A 20,211-nucleotide genomic window follows, 5' to 3' on the forward strand; every position below is an offset into this window, starting at 1 on the left:
GTTTTTTTCTCTATTCGTTGAAGCCTCACACTTTCTTAGAACACAGTACCATCACTTAGGATGATGATTGGGCTACTCTTTGTCGTAGGCCTCTTTTCCTTGGCAACTTCCCTACCGGACTTCCACGTGCCGGCTTCCAGCAACTGCGCCATACTGAGATCCACTCCCTCCATACGCTGCAGGACTAGCTTGTACAGCTTATCGACCAAGACCAGAGTCATGGCACGCCACTCGACGATGACATCGTCACCTGCGCTGAAAGCTGGGAGTCCAGTGCCATCGGAGGAAGCTTTGATGCCGCGCTCGAGGGAAGCAGGCTTAAGTGTCAAGACTCCGAGATCGACGAATAGACCGCCATTGCGGTACTCGGGTAGGGCAGTAAGCGAAGACGCGTTCTTCCACTGTAGTGAGAGAATACGTGTGAATGGCACCATAAGGGAGTAAGCAAGCCACTGTGTTAGTTTGTGGAACGGCTGAATGAACTCGGTTTCATCAGCACTTGAGGAAGATGATTGGGTCTTGAGTGTTGACAGGGGCCACGCGTCGCCAAGGGGTTGACCGCTGACATTTGTACGGTCTTGTGGCCAGATGGGAATGAGAAGCTGCTGGAGAATGTCCCAGAATACGAGTACGTCCAAGGTTGAAGAGTCGGAAGAGTTCTTCTTCATGAAATCTGTATTGTGGTTGGTGAGTATATCAGGGAATGTAGTAAGCAAAGAATAACACGTACCGACAACATTTCCGGGGCGACCTTCTTGGCCAAAGACCTCAGGGTGGGATAAGAGTGACTTCCCAAGGCTTCGAAGGAGATTGGCACGAGATTCGACACCCAGCATTGGATTCTTGTCTGTAATCTGGAAGCCACTTGCAAGTTCTTCTGTCTTCAAGTCTTGGAGACCTCTTCCTGTACACAAAACAGTCAGTCATTTCATAATGACTAGCCCAGTGTACAACCTGAAACTTACCATCTACAACGGGCTGCTTCTCATTTTTGGCAGCCGCAAAACTCAAGCTCTTGAACATGTACAGACTGGCAACTGCAATTCCCTCACTGCGTTCATACTCGCGCTCCGTCCCTGGCTCCACATATCGCCAGTGGTCACCCGCTCCAGCATCCAACAACACCGAAACAAAAAACAAATCGATCAATCGGCGTGTAACCTCCAAATCGTCGGATTCCTCCTTTTTCCATTCCTCAAGAAGCGTGGATATGCGGGGAACGTTGCCGACTTCAAAATGCTGCCATCGGCCGTGCGGGGGAATAGTATGGAACTTGTCTGGACCATAATCGCGCTTTTAGATATATAATATAACATATCAGCCCTCCAAAAAAAAAGTTCACAGTAGGTACAAGAAATCACGATTTCCTAACATTCAAAAAGACACACCTTGATGACAGATGTCACATAATCAGCAGCGTCGCCCAATCGCTCCTCGTGTACATCAAAATGACTCAGCTTGCCAGCTGCAGCTGCCTCTCCCACAATCTTTGAACGGTCCCGCACTGCACTGAGCGAGAGGAGATACTTTACTTTGTCATCCATGGTTTTTTTGTGATGGAAAAGTTTATGAGAGAGAAAAGGATGAGCGGTCAATGCGAAAGCTGGGAGTTGAGGGGTGGTGGTGTTGTTAAAGGTAGCAAGTGGGGTTTAGCGCCGGACTATGGGCTAGATGCGCTAAGCCTGAAATAGGTAGCTAAGACTTACAAGGACCACTTTTGTGACGGTAGCTCGTGACCACGATAAAGGACATCATCGGTGTCCGCCGATGCGTTGTCGTATGCGAGATGCGAACACGATAAATCGTATTCGTTTAGTTTGCATGAAATGCTGCAAGGCTCATTTGTCCTCTTGTCACAGACAACCAGCCACGTAGTGTGCGTGTGTACAAGTGTATGAGTTGAGACATTGAGAATATACATTTCATTACAGAGAGTTTATCGTCATTTCGCTGAGCGATACTAATGAGCTTAGGATAGTAGACATAGCACCTTCTCCCAGAGGAGGTAAGGAAGGAGCCGATTCGGGTGCCCCCGTCCCAGTTCTACCATTCCGACTGCTGCAACAACATCGTTCTTTTGTCAGCCCCAATGCTGACTCATGCTTGATATCTTCTACTCGTAAAAACAAGGAAGCCGCGTAAACATATGCGACCTTTTCTTGCCGCCGATAGAACAACACGACTAGCCCTCCCTCAATATGGAGGCTTGGAAAAAAGAAAGGAAAGGAAAAAACAAATGGCTGTTGCCTCGAATAATGCATGCTGCACAGCTAAAGCGCTGCATACGAAGATGAAAGATAATTGACAAAGGAGCATACAAAGTGAAACGAGACGAATGAAGGTGCGGGAAAGACAAGCTTGAAAGATGCTGTGCCAGAAATGCGCGCGCCGAATCAGAACGTGGACGATGATCCACCAGAAAACACCCGAAGGTAGACCAAGGGAAGGCCAGAAACAAGTGGTGTTATCCATGCTTATTGCTGGTACTTGCCGTATCGCGTGTAAGAGGTATCATAGCCCGCAATTGCCAGAGATGAAGAAAACCCGAAAGCAAGTGCTGCAGAGACCAAGAACTGCTTTTTGAAATGGTATGTTGAGACTAAAGGAAATACCGTGGTTCGGATGCGGCGTTTGTCATTAATATAAGGTCAATAGAGGCGTAGAAAAGGAATGCTGAAATCAATCATCGCTGTTGAGTGATCGGCCTGGGTCGCTGGTCTGTGGGGTTCGCAACTGTGAAGAACTGCCAAAACTAGACAACTGCTTCTCTGGCTGCTCCTTTTGACTATTTGGCTTTCGCTTGAAAAAGCTCATGATCTTGCCGGTTGTTGTAGTTTTCCTACCGGGGCTCGAACAGGTGGGCGACACGGTGGGCGAATCGGCGTTTGGAGGGGCCAGAGACTCTGGTGTAGATTCCTTGACATGAGTTCGTGCTTCCATTTCGCCATTCCTCCCATCGCGAGTACGTCGTCGTGAACCCATTTGTCGCCACCAGCTTGAGTCGCGCGAGACGTCGGACCGGGCTGCGTTGCTATCTGCGCTCAGCTTATTGTTAGTGTCCCAGGGTTGGAGTTTTGAGCCATCAAGGTTTCCATTCTCACTATGAGACAGATCAACCTGGGAGTGGCTTTGAGGCGATGGTTGTTTGATTGGATAAGGATCGAGAGCTTTGCAATGTTAGTTTTCCACGGTTTTGAAGAATTGAAATCAACTTTCAAACTCACCTTGACTGCGCCTGGCATGCGATGGAGCAGTGACAGGTCTGGGACTATCTCTATCCTTGATCATTGAAGAAGGTCTTGTCAATGTGTCCTTGCGATCCGCTCTTGAGCGATCATCGGGACCTGTACCCTGTCCCTTTGTAGCTTGATCGGATGCATTTGGCGTCTGGGTGACCAAAATTGCCGTAAGACTTGGGTCCCGACTGCCCCTTCGGGACGAGGTCACGTTTTCGCTAGAGCCCATGGGCCTTTGACCTGGTACTGGTGTAGTAGACGACCGCCGTGAGCTCCTATCGATGATGGATGATCTTCTTGAGTCGGATGCCGCAGCTACAGCTTGTATTGAGCCAGTCGATCCTCGGCGAGCCGCTTCTTCAGGAGAAATGGTCTTGATTGCGCTCAGGGGTATCTTCAACGGCGACCTGTTTGGTCCTCCTGAAAGTGGGCTCGGGGTTGGATCGACAGAAAACCCTGATGTCAGTAGACCAAGGTTCATATTCTTGTTCTTCCTCTTCTTTCGCCGCTCCTCGTCTATTCTATTTTCCCAGATAGCCTTGTTGGTCAAAATCTCGTCTACCACAAATTGCATGGCGGGTAGAATGTCCGTGACGGCTTCGAATAGTGGCCTGGCAAATATATTCATGAATCCGATTTGCGACTCCGCGAGCTTAACGATGTCTTCGCGCACCGGCGGCCCTCCGAAAAGACATGAAGGCATCTCGAGTTCGGCTTCCATGAGTCCTTGATTGCTGAATTCGTCTGTGAGGATGTTGGCCCATTTCGCAGCGGTTGGGAATTTTCGCGCCTATAGAACGTAGATTAGGATGGGTTACAGCATGCGGTCTAGAAAAGCAAACTCACCACATTACAAATATCGGCACATTTTATGAGCAAACCACAAGTCAGATCTTTTTGCTCTTCTTGAACCTTGGCACTCCAACCGTCCACAGCTCCTTGGTCGTGAGCAACTTTTTGTTGCAGGTTGCCCAAATCGCTCATGTACTTGAAATGGAGACCCATATCCGTTGCAAGAATGTTGTTGATCATCAGCTTGCGCATTGCGGTGTCGGAGAATGCACTTGGCCAGTATCGCCGTAGAATTTGGGAATACGCGGCGCAATGGAATGATTCCAGGACGGAGCGGTCGTTGTAAAGTTGCGCCAATGGTGCATTCAACGCAACTAGGAACGCGTTATTGACACCGGGGTGGCCAACATCGTGTCCAATGGCAGAAATCAGCAGCGTGAGCGCATCAAACGGCTTGAGAAGTGAGGCTATCGGCGACTTGGGGACAGATACGTTGCGTGTGTCGGGTGGATACATAGGTAGGGTGCCTATTCGGACGAGGAAGTGGAAAAGAGCCTGGAGGACATCGACAACATGGCGGAAGTTGTGGTACTTGACGAACTCGTTATATGCCGTACGACTGGCCAAGAGGAAGACAATCATCTCGCCTAGCAACCGGTTAGCAGGAAAGCGGCACAATGAAATGCAAAGCACGTGCCTTCTGTGATTGCCCATCGCTCCAGCTCGGGCATCTGCAGCGCATGCTTGAGCATTACCAAAGCGCCATAAAGCAGCTCATCGTCAGTAAAATCATGAGCCGAAAAGGCCCAGACGCCCACTGCATTTTCAACGAGTATCTTGCGGTCGTAGTCGAGATGAAAGTCCCTAGGATTATTAGCCATACACCTTTATGCCGCAGCGTATACGCACATGGAGTCGAGAGAATCTCCCACGGTTTCCGGATTACAAATGCCAGTCATCAGGTTCGAGACCATGGCCTCACGCAGATAAGCATACGGTTTCGCATCGTCGACGCCGACCCAAGACAGCTTCCGATTGCGCTTAGTAGTCAGAAAACTTGCTTCTTCCCGGTTGAACTCTTTTTGTAGCCGATAGGCGTGGACAGCCAAGCCAAGCATACGTTCTCGTGACATGGGACTAGTCAGCACGTCGACAGCGCCGGCATCCAGATAACGCGTTAATCGGACAGTATCACCAAGCGGAAACGACATGTGGAGACCGGGCGAAGGGAGTGGGCCAGATGTCGATGGTTCGTCCAGCGTCACTCCCGACAGCATGACTACGGGCACGACGAGTTTGGAGAAATTGCGGGACGAAATCTCAGAGGCGATGTGAGTGAGCAGGTGCATGGCGTAGATGTCATCTGGTTCGGCAGTGTCCATGCGGTTCATGCGCGACGACGTGGGCGAGGGCGTGCGTGGTTCGCGAGATAGGCGTTTCATGCGCTGCTCTTCATCAAAGGGAATATCTATTATGACAAAGGTAGGGATGGCGGTCTTGGTGTCATCAATGAGTTGGTTGATCTTCTGGAGACAGGCCCGGCCTGTGCTGCAGATGTGTACTGGACGAAGTTGTTAGTAGGAGTTGATGGCGATGTTTGGGCGCATTGTGCTCGTCGTACCTTCGGTGGAGATGGACAGCATGGCTTCGACATTGTCGTGGACCTCGCGCGGAGACGTCTTGCCCATGGCAAAGTAGCTCTGGCCTACATTTCCAGTGCTCGTCCGGGCGACAAGCGACTTGGACAGATTCTCTTTGCGCACATGCTCATCGTTGGCCCGCCGGTCAATGTAGACTACGTTGCACGCGCCATGGTCCATTTTCTCCGCCTATGTGCGGCGACCAGCCAGCACTGGTCTCCAGCGCAGAGGGGAGGGCGAGATGGTGATGTCGCAAAATGGGGTGGGAGAGGGGGGTGGTGGGTTGAGGTGGGAAAGTTGGGGAGAGACAGCGTCGTGGTCGCAAGACAGTGAGCGCAGGACAGATGCAAACGATGCAACAGGTCTAGCAGTGTGGGGGATTGGACAAACGAAATGGTGGCAATGCGCCTGGTGGTCCGAGATGCAGTCTGAAACGGCGACGTCGATGGGAGGCCCCAGGGATGCTAGCGGAGTCGCGAGCGGTAGGGAGCGCACACGACACGGGGACTGGGTAATTGTTTACAACAGGACAAGGAAGGCGCTGATGGCGAATGCGACAACGAGGAAGGCCGGCGCCGATGGCAGGAAGGCGCGGAGGAGGCGGCTCGGGCGGTGCCTGGCAGTCGGTCTCGTCTCCGTCTATGGGAGCAGGAGCGGGCAGGGCGAGGGCAGACGTGGAGCAGGCGCGTCGGCGTAGGAGGACGGAACGGAAAGTAGGTATGTAGACGTGCGAGCAGCGGACACGAAGGGCAGCGTCGTGGGCGGGTGGAAACGAGGGTGGTGGTGGTGGTGGTTGTGGCTGTGGGGTGTTGTTGTTGTGGTTGTGGTATAGTGGGTGGTGGTGGTAGTAGTGGCAGGACTAGTGGTGGTAGGGCAGTAGGGCAGAGGAGTTGGGACGTGGTCGTGTGGACGGGAGAGCGCTGCGTAGGCGTGTCAGCGAGAGATGGCTGTAGCAGGCGCAAGAGGCGACGCAGGGGGTTGTGGTGGAGGGCGTCAGTGTCGCATGCAGCGCACTCGCAGAAGGGGCTGCAGTGGGAGCGGCATGGGTGGTAGCGGGAGGATGGTGGTAGTGTGGTATATGGGCGTGGGCGTGGGAGAGGGTGCAAGGGCAGAGCGAGGAGAGGATTGATGCAGGCGTGGCGCCGTGATTGGGTTACTCGAGACGGAACGAGCAGGGCGAGCCAGTGCGCCAGTGCACCAGTGCACCAGTCTGCAGTGGGCAAGTCCCCACCCGCGCCTTCAACAGCACCGCCGTCGAAGCACCTAAGCCTTCTGGAAGCTTGTCGGTCCGCCAAATGCTCCGCCGCGTCATTGCAATTGCCAGCCCATGCCATACACATGCCCGTCCAAGCCAGCCCTGCCCTCCCAAGACCCAGAGAGGGAGAGAGAGCTCGTCCGCCCCCGTCCAATATTCCCCATCCATCCCCCATTCCAATAATCCCCCCAGCGTCTCAGCCCGCGCAGGCCCATCGCCCGACGCCCTGCCCAACACGTAACCCGCCCAGCCAGTCGCCGTGCACTGCATCGCCGCCGGTTCACGCGCTCGTCCCTTGTCTCTCTGTATGTGTGTGTGTGTGCGCCAGAGCCGCTCGCGCAAGCTTGGCTGCAGGACGGGCTCTGTCCTGAAACGCTTCCCACGGCTGGTCCACCGTCCGTGGGCCTCGTATCCTCCCCTCCACCATGCGGCACACAGTGCTGTGCATACATTTACCTGCGCCTGCTGCTCTCTACCTGCTACGACTCCTGCTGCCTCTGCCTGCCACCTCCCCCCCGCTAGCCCCCGTCCTGCCCTGTTCTGCCTTGCCCTACCCTACCCTACCTCCCTTCCTCTCCCCCTACCCTCTCCTCCAGGTGCGCTGGCAACCCGTGTGCCTCAACTCCTGCCTGCCTCAGCTTCTCTGCCTCAGTCTCTGCCTCTGCCTACACCTCACCCCTCCAGTTGTGCGCTTCGTCTGACACGCCCCCGCCGTTTGTCGCCACACAGCCGTCGTCATCTCCCGCCAGCATCCCAGCCAGAGAAAGCTTCTGGAAGTGGCGACGGCAAACACTCGCTCCGCTGCCCTCTGTCGCTTGTGGGGTCCAACTGTTGAGCCCCCCTGTTCGGTCCGCTATTGCAGGCGAAAGATGCTTGCTGATCAACGACGGCTGATCGTGAGCCCCCAGCCCCAACTGCTGCTTCCATCTCCCACTTCCCAGCTCTTCCCAGCTCGACAGCCCGTCCCCCTCTTCAAATAGACACACGGCACATGGCGCGCCTTTTGCAATCTGCCTCCCTGCTTACTTCACGTGCATGTCCTTAGCCTATGGCGCGGCAAATGCGCATCAGCCTAGCATGGACATTCCTACCCAGTAGAACCTACTTACATAGACATCGGCATACTCTTCTGACAGCCTTGCCCTTCTCCCACACACACACCCTAGCGCGGCTGGTCTAGCCACTAGATCGGCATGTGTACTGCTGCTTGCCGAAGCCTCGGCTTCGCTACACTCCACGTAAGCAGCGCTAGGCCCGTGCCCACCACACTGACACTGTGCTGTGAGGTCACTCTGCTCACTCCACCCTCTGCAGCCAGCGGCGAACAGTGACAGCCAGACACCGCGTTCCCCGCCCTAATTCGCCCACTTCCCCTTCAACCCTGCCCGCCTACTTGGCCTCGCCTTCATGCCGACCCTTGCCCGCATCGCTAGCTGACGAGATAAGACCTTGACAAGGCTGCTGATCGCACATCTTGGTCAGCTGAAATCCGGGGTCAACGCCTGCTCCTGCAACAGCCATGAACTGCTTCACGGCCACCATCCAGGCTCTCGTCCCGTCTGATGCATGATTTAGCCTATTCCCGCGCCAAGTTCCTCCCGGCAACCATGCTTCCTCCCTTCCCATCTGCATCCTCCGCCCATCGGCTCAATTCTTCCTCGTCGCGCCCACATGTCAAATGACGCCCAACTGTGGATTCCACATTGATTAGCATATTGCTGTGACCATGCAATTGGAACTCCATGGCTGCCAGCAAGCCAATCAGCACCGAACAGATAGCACAATCGTGGCTACCAAGGTGGATATGAGGCTACTTCTATTCCAGATAATACCACCGCAGTAGCTCTCGCATTGGACCAATGGCCCAAATCCTTCCCAAATCGAGCAATCGCATCTCGACGGAGCCTCTCACTGACACGCGCTTCTAGACCAGAGTCAGATCAAAACTTGCTTTGGCGATTTACCTTTGCCTCGTATCCGCGTAATCTGGCCACTCCCGCCTAGGTACGGATGTCAACTGCCGAATGCTTAGCCACCAGCCAGTGTAAGCTATCCCTGGCCCTGCGTCAATGTTTACAATTGCAATGTCCTACGCTAGTCGCCTATAATACACAAACTCGCCATAGTCAGCACACGACAGCGCAGCCCAATGTTGCACAACGCTAGAGCCTTTTGCATTCCCCAAACACTGTTTCCTTCGTTCGCTCACACGCTCCTCTTACTGGTCCTCTCAAACGAAAAACAGCCTTGGCAGGGAGGGTAGCATGAGTAAACACTCAGCTGGGTTCGGGTTACCTTCCAAACCCTCTGCACTGGAAGTCCGCCCCAAGGGTGTGGCTCAATATTGCCTGGGGGCCAAACAACTAACCTGGGCGTCGGCCATTATCGTATCCAACTCTTTCTGCAACTTCGACCCTCAACACAACTAACTGGCCTGGAGATCTCTGTTGCGAGCCTAAATTCTCACATAACGAAGCACCGTGACGCGTTTGCAGGTCAGCAAAGCTTCTAAGCCATCCCGACCACGTACCATGTGGGGGGGGGCAGGACGATTTGCTAGTTGGACGGGGAACATGTCCCGGCACAGAGTTGAGGATGCTGACTCGATAAAACTACCACACCCAAAACCTCTGGGTAAGCCACTGACTCTTACCGCGAGTAGGCCGTGTACCCTTTTCTGTTGGGCTCCATACGAGGTATATCCCGTATGCCGAGCGCGCCTAGAAGACCTATTGTGGTCATCATTTCCCAACTCGAAAGACAAATCTCGTCAGTTTACGGGAACAAGCACCAGAATATCTACAAACGTAAATGGGCTGAGTGTTCAACTGAAGGAAAGGAGCACATGGTTTCTTGATTCATCACCATCATACATATACACATATTATACAAGCCCAAGAGCCGTGCTGTATTTCACAATAACAGCATCTTTAAACCCCGCCCTGTTTCTCCACAACATGCGCACACCTGCTACACACATCCTCCGCTTCTTCCTTGACAAAGCGCCAGCACCTCGGACACTTTTCCCGACTAGGGGGATGCACCAGCACTCGTGCTTTTGTGAGCAAATCACTGCCTTGGTCTCCACTTGCCGCCACAGCTTCCTCTTCCACCCACGCCCATTGCCGCTTCATCTGCTCCGCATCTTCCGCCACAAAGCCGAGCTGCCCACTTGAAGAGGCCCCAGACAAAGTATCAGACAGAACGCGTATCCTCACTTCGCTAATGACAAACAAGCCTGCCAACTGATTCTCCATGTCTTCAGCTTGAAGACCCAGTGGATGCATGGCATTTGAAAATGCCCCACTCAACGCCTCAATGCTAGAAACAGGCAGGTAAACAGTCGCCGCACATTCCAAACTCGATCCAATCTTCTTCCCCGCCCGAACCCTCTCTTGCGCAACCTTAATCGCACCACCAAGCGTCCCCACCACCCCGCTCATACGCTCCAAACTCTTGGCTTCCGACTCGGGCAGCGGCGCAAGACGCTCCCACGTTGCGCGCGCAGGATGGATACTCTTGTCTTTTAGGGCAGCAGGGACATGATCCCAGACTTCCTCGACAAGCAACGGACACACGGGCGCCAGCATCTGCAGTAGCTCGTAGAAAATCAAGCCCAAAACGCGCTGGAGCGTCTGGCAATCCGCCGTATCACCCGTGTACACTCTATCTTTGAGCGTCTCAAAGTAGAAAGCGCTCAGGTCCATGGCAATGTACTTGTTCAGCGTGTTGATGCCCTTGAAGAAATCGTAGTTTGCAAAGTGAGTATGCGCTTCGTTGCTTACCTGTACCAGACGGTGTACCGCGAGTCGATCTGTTAGTTCTGCAAACTCGCTGGTGGTGGGGACGAGGCTGTTGAAGGATACAAACGGTGGGGGACACGAGGGGAGGGAGAAGATACCCAGAAGCCATTTGAAAGTGACGCGGTACTTGTGCAGGGCTTGATTCACCGACATGAGGAGCGGCTGGCCGATTGTTACGTCGCGCGTATAGTCGCTGCTTGCGGCCCAGAGACGCAGTGCGTCGGCGCCCATGGAGTCGTACGTCGGAGCATGTTTAGTCGCTGCGTCTCGCTTTGCGCCCTTTTGCTTCTTGCGCTTCACGGGGGGAAGCAGTTCGCCCGACATGATTTGGAAGGGGGAAATGACGTTGCCGAGGGACTTGCTCATTTTGCGGCCGTCCGAGTCGAGGGTGAAGCCGTGGGTGATGAGGGTTTTGTACGGTGCCTTGACGGTGGCGCTTGCGTACGGTTGCGTGGCGACGTGGGTGAGGAGCGAGGACTGGAACCAGCCGCGATGCTGATCGGTGCCTTCGAGGTATACGTCTGCTACGGGTTCGTCTTTTTGCGGAGGTAGAAGAGTCCAGCTTGTTCCGCTGTCGAACCATACGTCCATTGTGTCTCTGCCGCGTACATATGTGCCGTTGAGGTGCGGCGGCTTCCACGCGGGATCGTCTGGTGCATCCGTCCACCATGCGTTGATGCCACGCTCTTTGATGACTTGAATGATATGCTCAATGACCTTGGAATCCATAGTCGCTTCAAGGGTATCACCCTCTACCTTGTACAAAGCAGGTATAGGCACACCCCACGCGCGCTGCCGCGAGATGCACCATTGACTCCGACCTTGAATGAAGCTCTCCAGACGACTCCGCCCAGACTCTGGTTTGAAACTAACATTGGCAATTGCCTTCATGGACGCATCCTTGATGCCTTCGACGTTTGCAAACCACTGCTCAGTAGCTCGCGTGATGACGGGCTCCTTAGTCCTCCAATCAATCGGGTACTTGTGCCGATAATTCTGCTTTGCACGGAGCAAACCGCGTTTCTGCAGGTAGTTGCACACGACGTTGCTACCGGATTTCTTGATGTCGGTGACAGGCAAACCCTCTAGCAAGTCTGGCTGTTCGGGAAACGCATCTTTGGTGAAGGCGCCGGCGTCGTCTACAGGGGCAAATGCGGGGATGCCGAGGGGCGTGCAGACGTTGTAGTCGTCCATGCCGTGGCCGGGAGCGAGGTGCACGAGACCTGTACCTGACGAGTCTGTAACAAAGTCTGCGTGGATGATGGGTTGTAGTCCGGAGGCTTTTTGGAACGGGTTTTCGTATTGGACTTGGTCGGCGATGTCTGAGCCGCGGAGCTCTGATACGACGATTTCCAGTTTGCGCTCGAGGATTTTTTCATATTCGGGTATTCGTGAAGTAGCGATAAGGATGAGTTCGTTGTTGTTGCCTGCATCTTTGACAATGCAATATTGCATATCTCTGTGCACCGCAATAGCCTTGTTTGCTGGTAGAGTCCAAGGCGTAGTCGTCCAAATAACCACGCTGACTTCATCTTCAACATCCCTCAGCGCCCCAGCTTTGAGTTCTTCTGAGAGCTTCACAGGGTACCGCACAAAAGCCGCCAAACTCTTATACCCCTCATCATACTCCAACTCCGCCTCCGCCAGCGCAGTCCGCGAGCTGGGACTCCAATACACAGGCTTAAACTGCCTATAAACCAGCCCTTTCTCAAACATAACCTTGAACACGTCGAGCTGCCTCAACTCAAACCCCCGCTCCATAGTCTGATACGCATTCTCCCACTCCCCCATAACCGCCCACTCCTTGAACCCGCTCTTCTGCTCTTCAATCGTCTTTGCTGCCAACTCCCGTGCCGCCTCCCGCACACTCACCGCATCCGTCTGCGCTGCATCTTTCTTCTGCGCCTGTAATGCCTTAATTTCAATAGGCAATCCATGACAATCCCAGCCAGGGATATACGACACTTCTTTCCCCTGCCCAACTTCAAATCTACAAATCACATCTTTTGTAATTTTATTCAGTGCATGGCCAATGTGCAGCGGTCCGTTTGCGTACGGCGGTCCATCATGTAGCGTGAACCTCGGTATGGCAGATCCTTCTTTTTCTGTTTCTAGCGAATGGCTATCTTGTTGTTTGTCTGCGTGTCCTCGGTACACAATGCGGTCGGGGCTCCGCTGCCAGGCATACAACTCATCGGTGCATCGGCGCAGGTACTCGCGATTCGCAGAAGGTAGCGGTCTAGGCGGGAAATTCGATTTTGGGAGCCGCAGGGTGGTGGACCATGATGCGCGGAGGATACGCGTCGGGGTTAGCATAATAGCATTGTGGGTCGAAGGGAATTGGTGCTGGGAGTTGGGCGGGTGGTGCGCTGGATATTTTTTTGGGGTTGGGGTGTTCGGAGATAAGATGGAGATAGTGGGGTGATAAGTTGTATTGTGGTACGAAGTGTGTTTGCAATTACATGAATGTGCTATTCGTATGGGGTAAAAATAAACGTATCTTTATGGTATCTAAACTGTTATGGTCATCTATCATTCATTCAATGCCTGCATCCTGAACGCCTTTAACCCTTCAACACCCATTTCAAATCGTGCATTATCAGTAAACGGTCAAAGAGCTCACAGCCCCGTTCTTGAGCACTTCAAAGACCATACCTGGGAACCCGAATAACTCCACATTACCCACATCAGTGACACCCTCCATAAGCACGCTACCGGCATTGGCAAATTTGCTCTTTCTCCCTGAACTGTCTTCCCATCCTCCAAGAAGTTCGCAGCTGCTCCCTGGACTATCGCCCCAACCACGGTTCAGAGCCATACCACGCTGTTGTAGTCGCTCTTGCTCCTCATTCTCGTAGTGCGGTTTGAAGACCTCCTTTAAGCGTCCGGATATGTCGCCAAAACCCATTTCAGAATTAAGCGGCTCGCGGTACATGGCTGAGGGGACGTGTTCGAGAGTCCATCTGCTTCTCCGATGTCGGTTGAACTGGTATGATCCTGGGATATTTCCATGGAATATTATCTTGGTTGCGGTGAGATGATTTAGAGGTTGCGCGCTGAGCTCCCCTGCGTCCTGTACATCGCTCTCTCGCCTTTCAGCAGTTGGCGAAGGTGGGGAAATCTGCGTGGGCTGTGAGATTAATATATCGAAGCCGTGGTGATAGTAGTTGTAGAAGTGCTCTGCTGCAGCGATTTCTCGCTCTTGGGCTTCCAGAACTGCATCATCATCGTCTTCCCATGCATCCTCATCGTCGCTTCTTATAGCTGAACCCGGATCTGAGTCTTCGTCAGGTGTAAGACCACCCGGAGAAAGATCTGATGCGTCGCTTGTTCTCCGATCTTTGTGGATAGATAGCCGGTGGTCATTTTTGCGGTAAATTGAATCTGGGGCTCCCAGTTCCATAATCAGATCTTGGGGTGTTGTCTCGCTAAGAATGATCCAAAACGGGGGACTTGAACGTCTCACAAGCTCTATCCTGCCTTCACCATGTACTTTGACTGTTTCAATCTCATCTGGTCCGCTATCCTTCGCTTTACCCAGCATCAGTGATCTTGGGTTCGACGGAGGAGCAGTGAACAGAGTCGCGCGGGCCTTCTGCCATGACTCCCCGCTGAAGACAGCCATGGACGTTGCCGGACCGGTAGCAGAAGATGACAGAAGCGAAATGAAGTCCTTCTTGGGGGAGTATGCGGAGTGTTGAACAGGGAAATTGAAGGCTATGCCTGGATATGACAGGTTGTATGTTCCCATTGCGTTTGGATCTTCCGACTTTGGCGGCACGTACTCTCCGCCATAAGTCGGTCCTAATAGCTTGTCATAGACATGCCTGAACCTCGGACCCGGCGGGCCTGCTGAAAATCCTCCATCCGCAGGCTTGTAAACTTCAATATCCTTATATACCAGCCGGGCTTTTGCGAAATCGAGCACTTCGATAAGGCGTAGTCGCTGATCAGGACCATCAAACTGTAGGCGCAGACCGTTGTCAGGTAGGACGACTTGTACCGGAGACGAAATAGGGTGGAAGTCGTCGTGGTAGAGCTGGAAGCGCGGAAAGGTCTTAACTTCGGCTTTAATGGTCGTCAGTACTTCGTGCAGTGAGCAACCGAGGGCTATGATTGAGTCAGCTTGTTAAATGCGCAAAGGCTATTGCGACCGACCCATGAAGCCTATGCTGCGACCTGGCTGTAACTGCATATTTCCATCCTCCATGGTGGGCCTTGTAGAGATGTATAGAGTACAGGTGTTTGAAGAGAGTGTAGTAGGCTTGCTAGCGGATGCGCTGCTACCTAGCTCACAGGTGATAGGGATGAGCTCGTGCCCTTGTCCACGAGGACAGACGACACGCCCACAGGTGAGACGCAACACCGAACACGGGGCGATGGACGGCCTAGGCACTAAGACAGCGCGGTGTATCTAGAAATGCAGCTGTCTAGCTATTGTACAGTATATGCACGAGGGGTGGCGGGGCTTCAGGGTCCGTCTTTAGCACGCCTAATCCATGGATTCGGAAAGGCGTGGAGTATAGCAGAGCAGTGCCGGATCAAACGGCTTGTGAAGCGATGGAATCCCAGTACCAGCCTCTTTGTCGCAATAGACACAAAGATATGCAAGTGAGAGTCTGCATTGACGTAGCGCGAGGGGTTCGTGAAGGGACCTGGCGCGTGGTCTGAGCTTGGACGCTCCAGGATCCCTGCAACATGTGTTTACCGATTGTTTACTTTACTTACTGCTTCAACACAACACCAAACGCCCGCCATACTAACCACCAGCACAAGTACGCTCACCACACACAGAGCATCATCATGTCTGGCCTACCAAGACCAGGGGCGCAGGCCAAGCGTACCACAACAGCAATGCGCCCTCCAACGACGCGACCACCACATCTAGCGCGTGGCCGCGCAGGAACACCCGCCATGGACGGCCGTACGTCAAGAGCAGAATCAGTGGCTTCGACATCAAGGGCACTGCGATCATCGCCTCTCAAGCGCCAAGTCCGGGATTTCGAGGTCGATGGAGAAGAGACCAACATCAATGTTGTCGTCCGATGCAGAGGGCGCAACGACCGTGAAGTGCGCGAAAACAGCGGCGTCGTCGTGTCGACAAACGGAATCAAGGGTTCGACTGTAGACCTAACCATGGGACCTAGTTCGACCAGCAACAAGACATATCAATTCGACAAGGTCTTTTCTCCCGCAGCCGATCAGAGCATGATCTTCGACGAGGTCGTTTCGCCAATTTTGAATGAGGTAATTTGAGACGATGCCGTCTATGGCGGCAGCGGCTGACAACCACCATAGGTCGTTGACGGCTTCAACTGCACAATTTTTGCCTATGGTCAAACCGGCACTGGCAAGACCTACACCATGACTGGTGACATCTCCAACGTCCTGCCACTCCCAGACGCTGCCGGAATAGTACCGCGTGTACTGCACGCCCTTTTCGACCGCCTCGAAGCTGATGAGATTGACAACTCGGTAAAGTGCTCTTTCATCGAGTTGTACAACGAAGAGCTGCGCGATCTCCTATCCCCCGACGATGCCACAAAACTCAAAATATACGACGATAACAGCAAGAAGGGTTCTACCACTACCTTGGTGCAGGGTATGGAGGAATGTCATCTAAAGACTGCGTCTGAGGGTATCAAACTCCTGGCCAATGGAAGTCACAAACGACAAGTCGCGGCGACAAAATGCAACGACCTCAGTTCGCGAAGTCATACCGTTTTTACTATTACCGTATACATCAAGCGAACAACAGAAGATGGCCAGGAATACCTTAGCGCCGGAAAACTCAACTTGGTCGATCTTGCTGGTAGTGAAAATATCCAGCGTAGTGGAGCTGAAAACAAGCGTGCTGCAGAGGCTGGTCTGATTAACAAGAGTTTGCTAACATTGGGTCGCGTTATCAACGCGCTGGTCGAGCGCAGCTCTCATATTCCCTACAGAGAGTCAAAGCTGACCCGTCTGCTGCAAGACTCACTAGGTGGTCGAACAAAGACTTGCATCATTGCAACCCTTTCACCAGCTAAGAGCAATCTCGAGGAAACTATCTCCACCCTGGACTATGCCTTCCGTGCAAAGAACATCCGAAATAAACCACAGGTCAACCAACCAATCAACAAGAAAACCCTACTAAAAGAGTACACCATAGAAATCGAGAAGCTAAAGAGCGAACTGATAGCAACACGGCAACGAAATGGTGTTTACCTCACCCAAGAAAACTACGATGAGATTACGACGGTGAGCGAGTCGAGACGCATTCTTAGTGAGGAGCAGCGCGAACGGCTTGAAACCATGGAGGTCAATCTCCGCACAAAGGTTGAAGACCTGTTCAAGTTGACAACCAAGTTCCAAACACTCAAGAAAGACAACGAACAGACACAACTGGCGTTGGATGGCACAAAAGGGATCCTAGAGAAGACGGAGATTGTTTTGAACCACACTCGTCAAAACCTGGACGAGGAAACGGAGCTACGCAAGGCCCACCAAAAGACCGAAGAAGAGCTGGCAGAAGTGGGACGAGACATGATGTCAACTTTGGGCAAGACAACATCAGCAATCGATGGCTTGAGGTCCAAAATCCGGAGGAAATCAGAGCTCCAGTCACAAAACCGACGTAATTGGAATTCTTCGCAGACGCAGGTTGTAGACACCACTCGCCTAGTTGAGGATCGGATCGAGGAGTTCCAACATCAGCAAGAACAGCTAATGGATGCTATATCGGAGCGTATGCAGACATTTGTCCGGGACGAACTCGAGAAGCTGGGCGCTTCGCAGTCTTTCTTGCAAGAGAAGATGGAAGCGTACCAAACCTCGGAAGCGGAGGTTAACGGACAGACTGCACAGGCGCGCGATCACATGAACGAGGTCCTCGAGGAGATCAAGACACTGCGTGAGGAGGTGAAAACCAAGATTGGTGCAGGCCTCGATGAGCTTTCTGCTGCAGCAGAGACCATTTCAGCGAATATCATCACAGAATTGGATGCCTTCCACACGCAAGTCCACTCATCTTACGCCAGCCTAGGCCGTGACTTCAAGACCACTTTCGACGACTTGGTCAAGGATTTGAACGATCAACAAGCCGAAAATGAACGACTACACCAGCAGGTTGTAGAAGCCAATACGGCTTTGATCGAGGCACACAAGGCATCTGAGGGCCAGCTTGCGAAACTCGTAGATGAGGAGAAGCAAAAGTCTGCCGAGGACCGACAAGAGCTGTTGGCACAAATCACTGCGCTTATGACTGCAAATGCAGACGCTCAGGAAAAGAGGCTAGAAGAAAGACTCTCTGCTGTGCGTGGAGAGATTGCTGCTGCCAACACTGCGTTCGAAGCCAAGCAGGGTGCCTACACAGAAGGCGTCAACGCGTGGTCAGACAAATCAAGAGACATCCTGGCAGGCGTATCAAAATCGAGAGAGACTGTCAAGACCAAGATCAAGTCTGACTTTGCTGTAAGTGTATCATGTCCTTTTTTACTTCACACGCTAATGTTGATCAGGCTGCAACCGAGCATTCTACCTCGATCAAGGAGACCACCACATCTGTTCATGAGAGTACCGTCAGAACGGTCGAAGCCCAGATGGCGCATCTGGATACTCAGTTGCAATCTTTGGACGACATCGTTTCCCGCATCCGTGAGCAGAACAATGCTCACCACGCTGCGCACACAACATCGCTCGCTGCACTCTCTTCAACAGTAGGAGCCTCATACTCGAGCATAGGAGAACACTTGGCTTCTTCTTTTGATCGTGTTCAGTCTCTTGAATCCGAAATGTCAGCACATACAACTGGTTTGAAGGAGACACTGCCATCGCTGTCTGCTGAATCAGATATTCGCACACCACTCCACGAGCTCCGTGAAACTGTCGCCAACCAAAATCTCATCGAGTACAGCCCTACTGGCGAGACACCTCAACGCGTATCCTACAACATCCCCTCGACTCTTCCTCGCACCGAAGCTCACGAAAACATCATTTCTCGTCTCCGCAACCGTCCCACATCATCCGACAGTAACGTTCGCAGTCCATCCAAGCAACCCATCTTCAACGACGCCACAAATTCTCTCAGCCTCGCCTCACCGACGAGCATATTCTCCCCTACTGCCACCAAGCTCGAGTTCCCGTTGATCAGTGCGCATGCCCACACAATATCACATCTGCCCACAGGCGGAGGCAACCCCTCTTCTCTGCGGGAGCTAGATGTTAACGTGGTGGCGCAGGAAGCTCATACGCAACCTCTTCCCCATCTCGCATCCCAATCTTCTTCCGACTCGCTGGCCAGCGGGCTGCCGACAAGCAAGAACAAGCGTTCAAGTGTCGAGGAGGTGAGCAAGCTGCCGATGAAGAAGATGAGGAAGACTGTGGGCATTGCGGGTGAGAAGACTGATCGGGAGAATATCACGAATTTTGGAAATAGTGTTGGGCCGGGATTGGCGGCTGGACGCAAGTTGAGGAGTCATGGGGGGAGTACTACCTAAGTGTTAGGTGTTTTTTTCTCTTTCATGTATGAGTTGGTTGGTTGGTTGTATATGCGTGTGTGAAGTAGAACGGAGTGGGGTTTGTCTTGTCACGGCTTGTACAGTCATATTTCCATGCATATTGTCACGGCGTTTTGCTTTCTTGGATGGGAAACAACTTGACCTAGGGCTGTGTCAACTTGTACATCAATCCCTTTTGTCTCTGGGGGTAACGCGGTGTTTTTTTTTTCTGGGTTCTTCCTGGACTTCAACTTTCACGCATGGTAAAAATAGGCGTGATGATGAATCTACTATTTCAAGTGTTCAAATGAGTGGGATACCCTCTTCTGCCTGAACAAGTGTTGTTGTTGTTGTTGTTTTGGTGATTAATACGGGAACGGGAACGGGAACGTGAACAGAGATGATGTCCGCGGATATTCAAAGTTTAAAGAAGAAAAGGTTCACTTACAAACATGGTTTCCCTCCCCCCCCCTACCGTTACTCATACCTTGTGTCAGAAAGAGGAGAAAACGCAACCATCGAACGACTTGTTTTTCTCTCTCCGCGGGGCAACGTGGTGGTGGTGGTGGTGGTGTACTTTATACAACATTTCTTCCCCGCGGGGGGCCGCCATGTGGTATGTACTATATACGTTCCGTCCCAAACTCCACTCACACACACGTACACGCCCTCACAAACCTTCACACCATCTCTCGACCAAAGTTTTTTTTTAAAAAAAAATCACCCGTTTCGCCAAACAAGAAAAAGCAACAAAGTACCCATACGCGCGGCTCCCGTTGCTTTCTTTTTTTTGCTTTCAGAGCTAAAGAGAAAGAGAAAGGGCGTTTTTTTTTGTATACATTTCTCACCAAAACATAATAAGAACTTTAAAAAAAAAGTGGAGTTTTAGTTACAGTACTAACTCAAAAGTCTGTTCGCACTAGCGTCTGGGCGCACCAACACTACTTTTTTGCCCAATTTCAACACCGTGCAACTCCACCAAATCATATTTAATTTTTAAATTAAGAT

The 20,211-nt window shown here is 52.5% G+C and overlaps 6 protein-coding genes across 6 annotated transcripts; 1 reads left to right on the plus strand and 5 right to left on the minus strand.

The window, feature by feature from the left end:
- Positions 1-35: 35 nt before the first annotated feature.
- On the minus strand, positions 36-1,544 carry COCCADRAFT_107204 (uncharacterized protein; the record flags this gene model as incomplete). The annotated part of the gene is made up of 4 exons (XM_007718318.1): positions 36-673; positions 731-900; positions 962-1,293; positions 1,389-1,544. 4 exons carry the CDS (start codon positions 1,542-1,544, stop codon positions 36-38), a joined length of 1,296 nt encoding a protein of 431 aa, XP_007716508.1.
- Positions 1,545-1,925: 381 nt separating this feature from the next.
- On the minus strand, positions 1,926-2,472 carry COCCADRAFT_40405 (uncharacterized protein; the record flags this gene model as incomplete). Its single annotated transcript, XM_007718319.1, has 2 exons — positions 1,926-2,240; positions 2,407-2,472. 2 exons carry the CDS (start codon positions 2,470-2,472, stop codon positions 1,926-1,928), a joined length of 381 nt encoding a protein of 126 aa, XP_007716509.1.
- A 207-nt stretch (positions 2,473-2,679) lies between these two features.
- Positions 2,680-5,848, minus strand: COCCADRAFT_40406 (uncharacterized protein; the record flags this gene model as incomplete). Its single annotated transcript, XM_007718320.1, has 6 exons — positions 2,680-3,167; positions 3,225-4,026; positions 4,083-4,675; positions 4,726-4,892; positions 4,938-5,589; positions 5,650-5,848. The coding sequence occupies 6 exons, from the start codon at positions 5,846-5,848 to the stop codon at positions 2,680-2,682; spliced, it is 2,901 nt and encodes a 966-aa protein (XP_007716510.1).
- Positions 5,849-9,853: 4,005 nt separating this feature from the next.
- Positions 9,854-13,042, minus strand: COCCADRAFT_107193 (uncharacterized protein; the record flags this gene model as incomplete). Its single annotated transcript, XM_007718321.1, has 3 exons — positions 9,854-10,057; positions 10,142-12,848; positions 12,882-13,042. The coding sequence occupies 3 exons, from the start codon at positions 13,040-13,042 to the stop codon at positions 9,854-9,856; spliced, it is 3,072 nt and encodes a 1,023-aa protein (XP_007716511.1).
- A 283-nt stretch (positions 13,043-13,325) lies between these two features.
- Positions 13,326-14,936, minus strand: COCCADRAFT_8571 (uncharacterized protein; the record flags this gene model as incomplete). Its single annotated transcript, XM_007718310.1, has 2 exons — positions 13,326-14,836; positions 14,885-14,936. 2 exons carry the CDS (start codon positions 14,934-14,936, stop codon positions 13,326-13,328), a joined length of 1,563 nt encoding a protein of 520 aa, XP_007716500.1.
- A 704-nt stretch (positions 14,937-15,640) lies between these two features.
- Positions 15,641-19,203, plus strand: COCCADRAFT_107187 (uncharacterized protein; the record flags this gene model as incomplete). The annotated part of the gene is made up of 3 exons (XM_007718322.1): positions 15,641-15,973; positions 16,025-18,178; positions 18,226-19,203. 3 exons carry the CDS (start codon positions 15,641-15,643, stop codon positions 19,201-19,203), a joined length of 3,465 nt encoding a protein of 1,154 aa, XP_007716512.1.
- Positions 19,204-20,211: the final 1,008 nt, after the last annotated feature.

The sequence above is a fragment of the Bipolaris zeicola genome, assembly GCF_000523435.1.
Source record: "Bipolaris zeicola 26-R-13 unplaced genomic scaffold scaffold_225, whole genome shotgun sequence".
Taxonomy (NCBI): domain Eukaryota; kingdom Fungi; phylum Ascomycota; class Dothideomycetes; order Pleosporales; family Pleosporaceae; genus Bipolaris; species Bipolaris zeicola.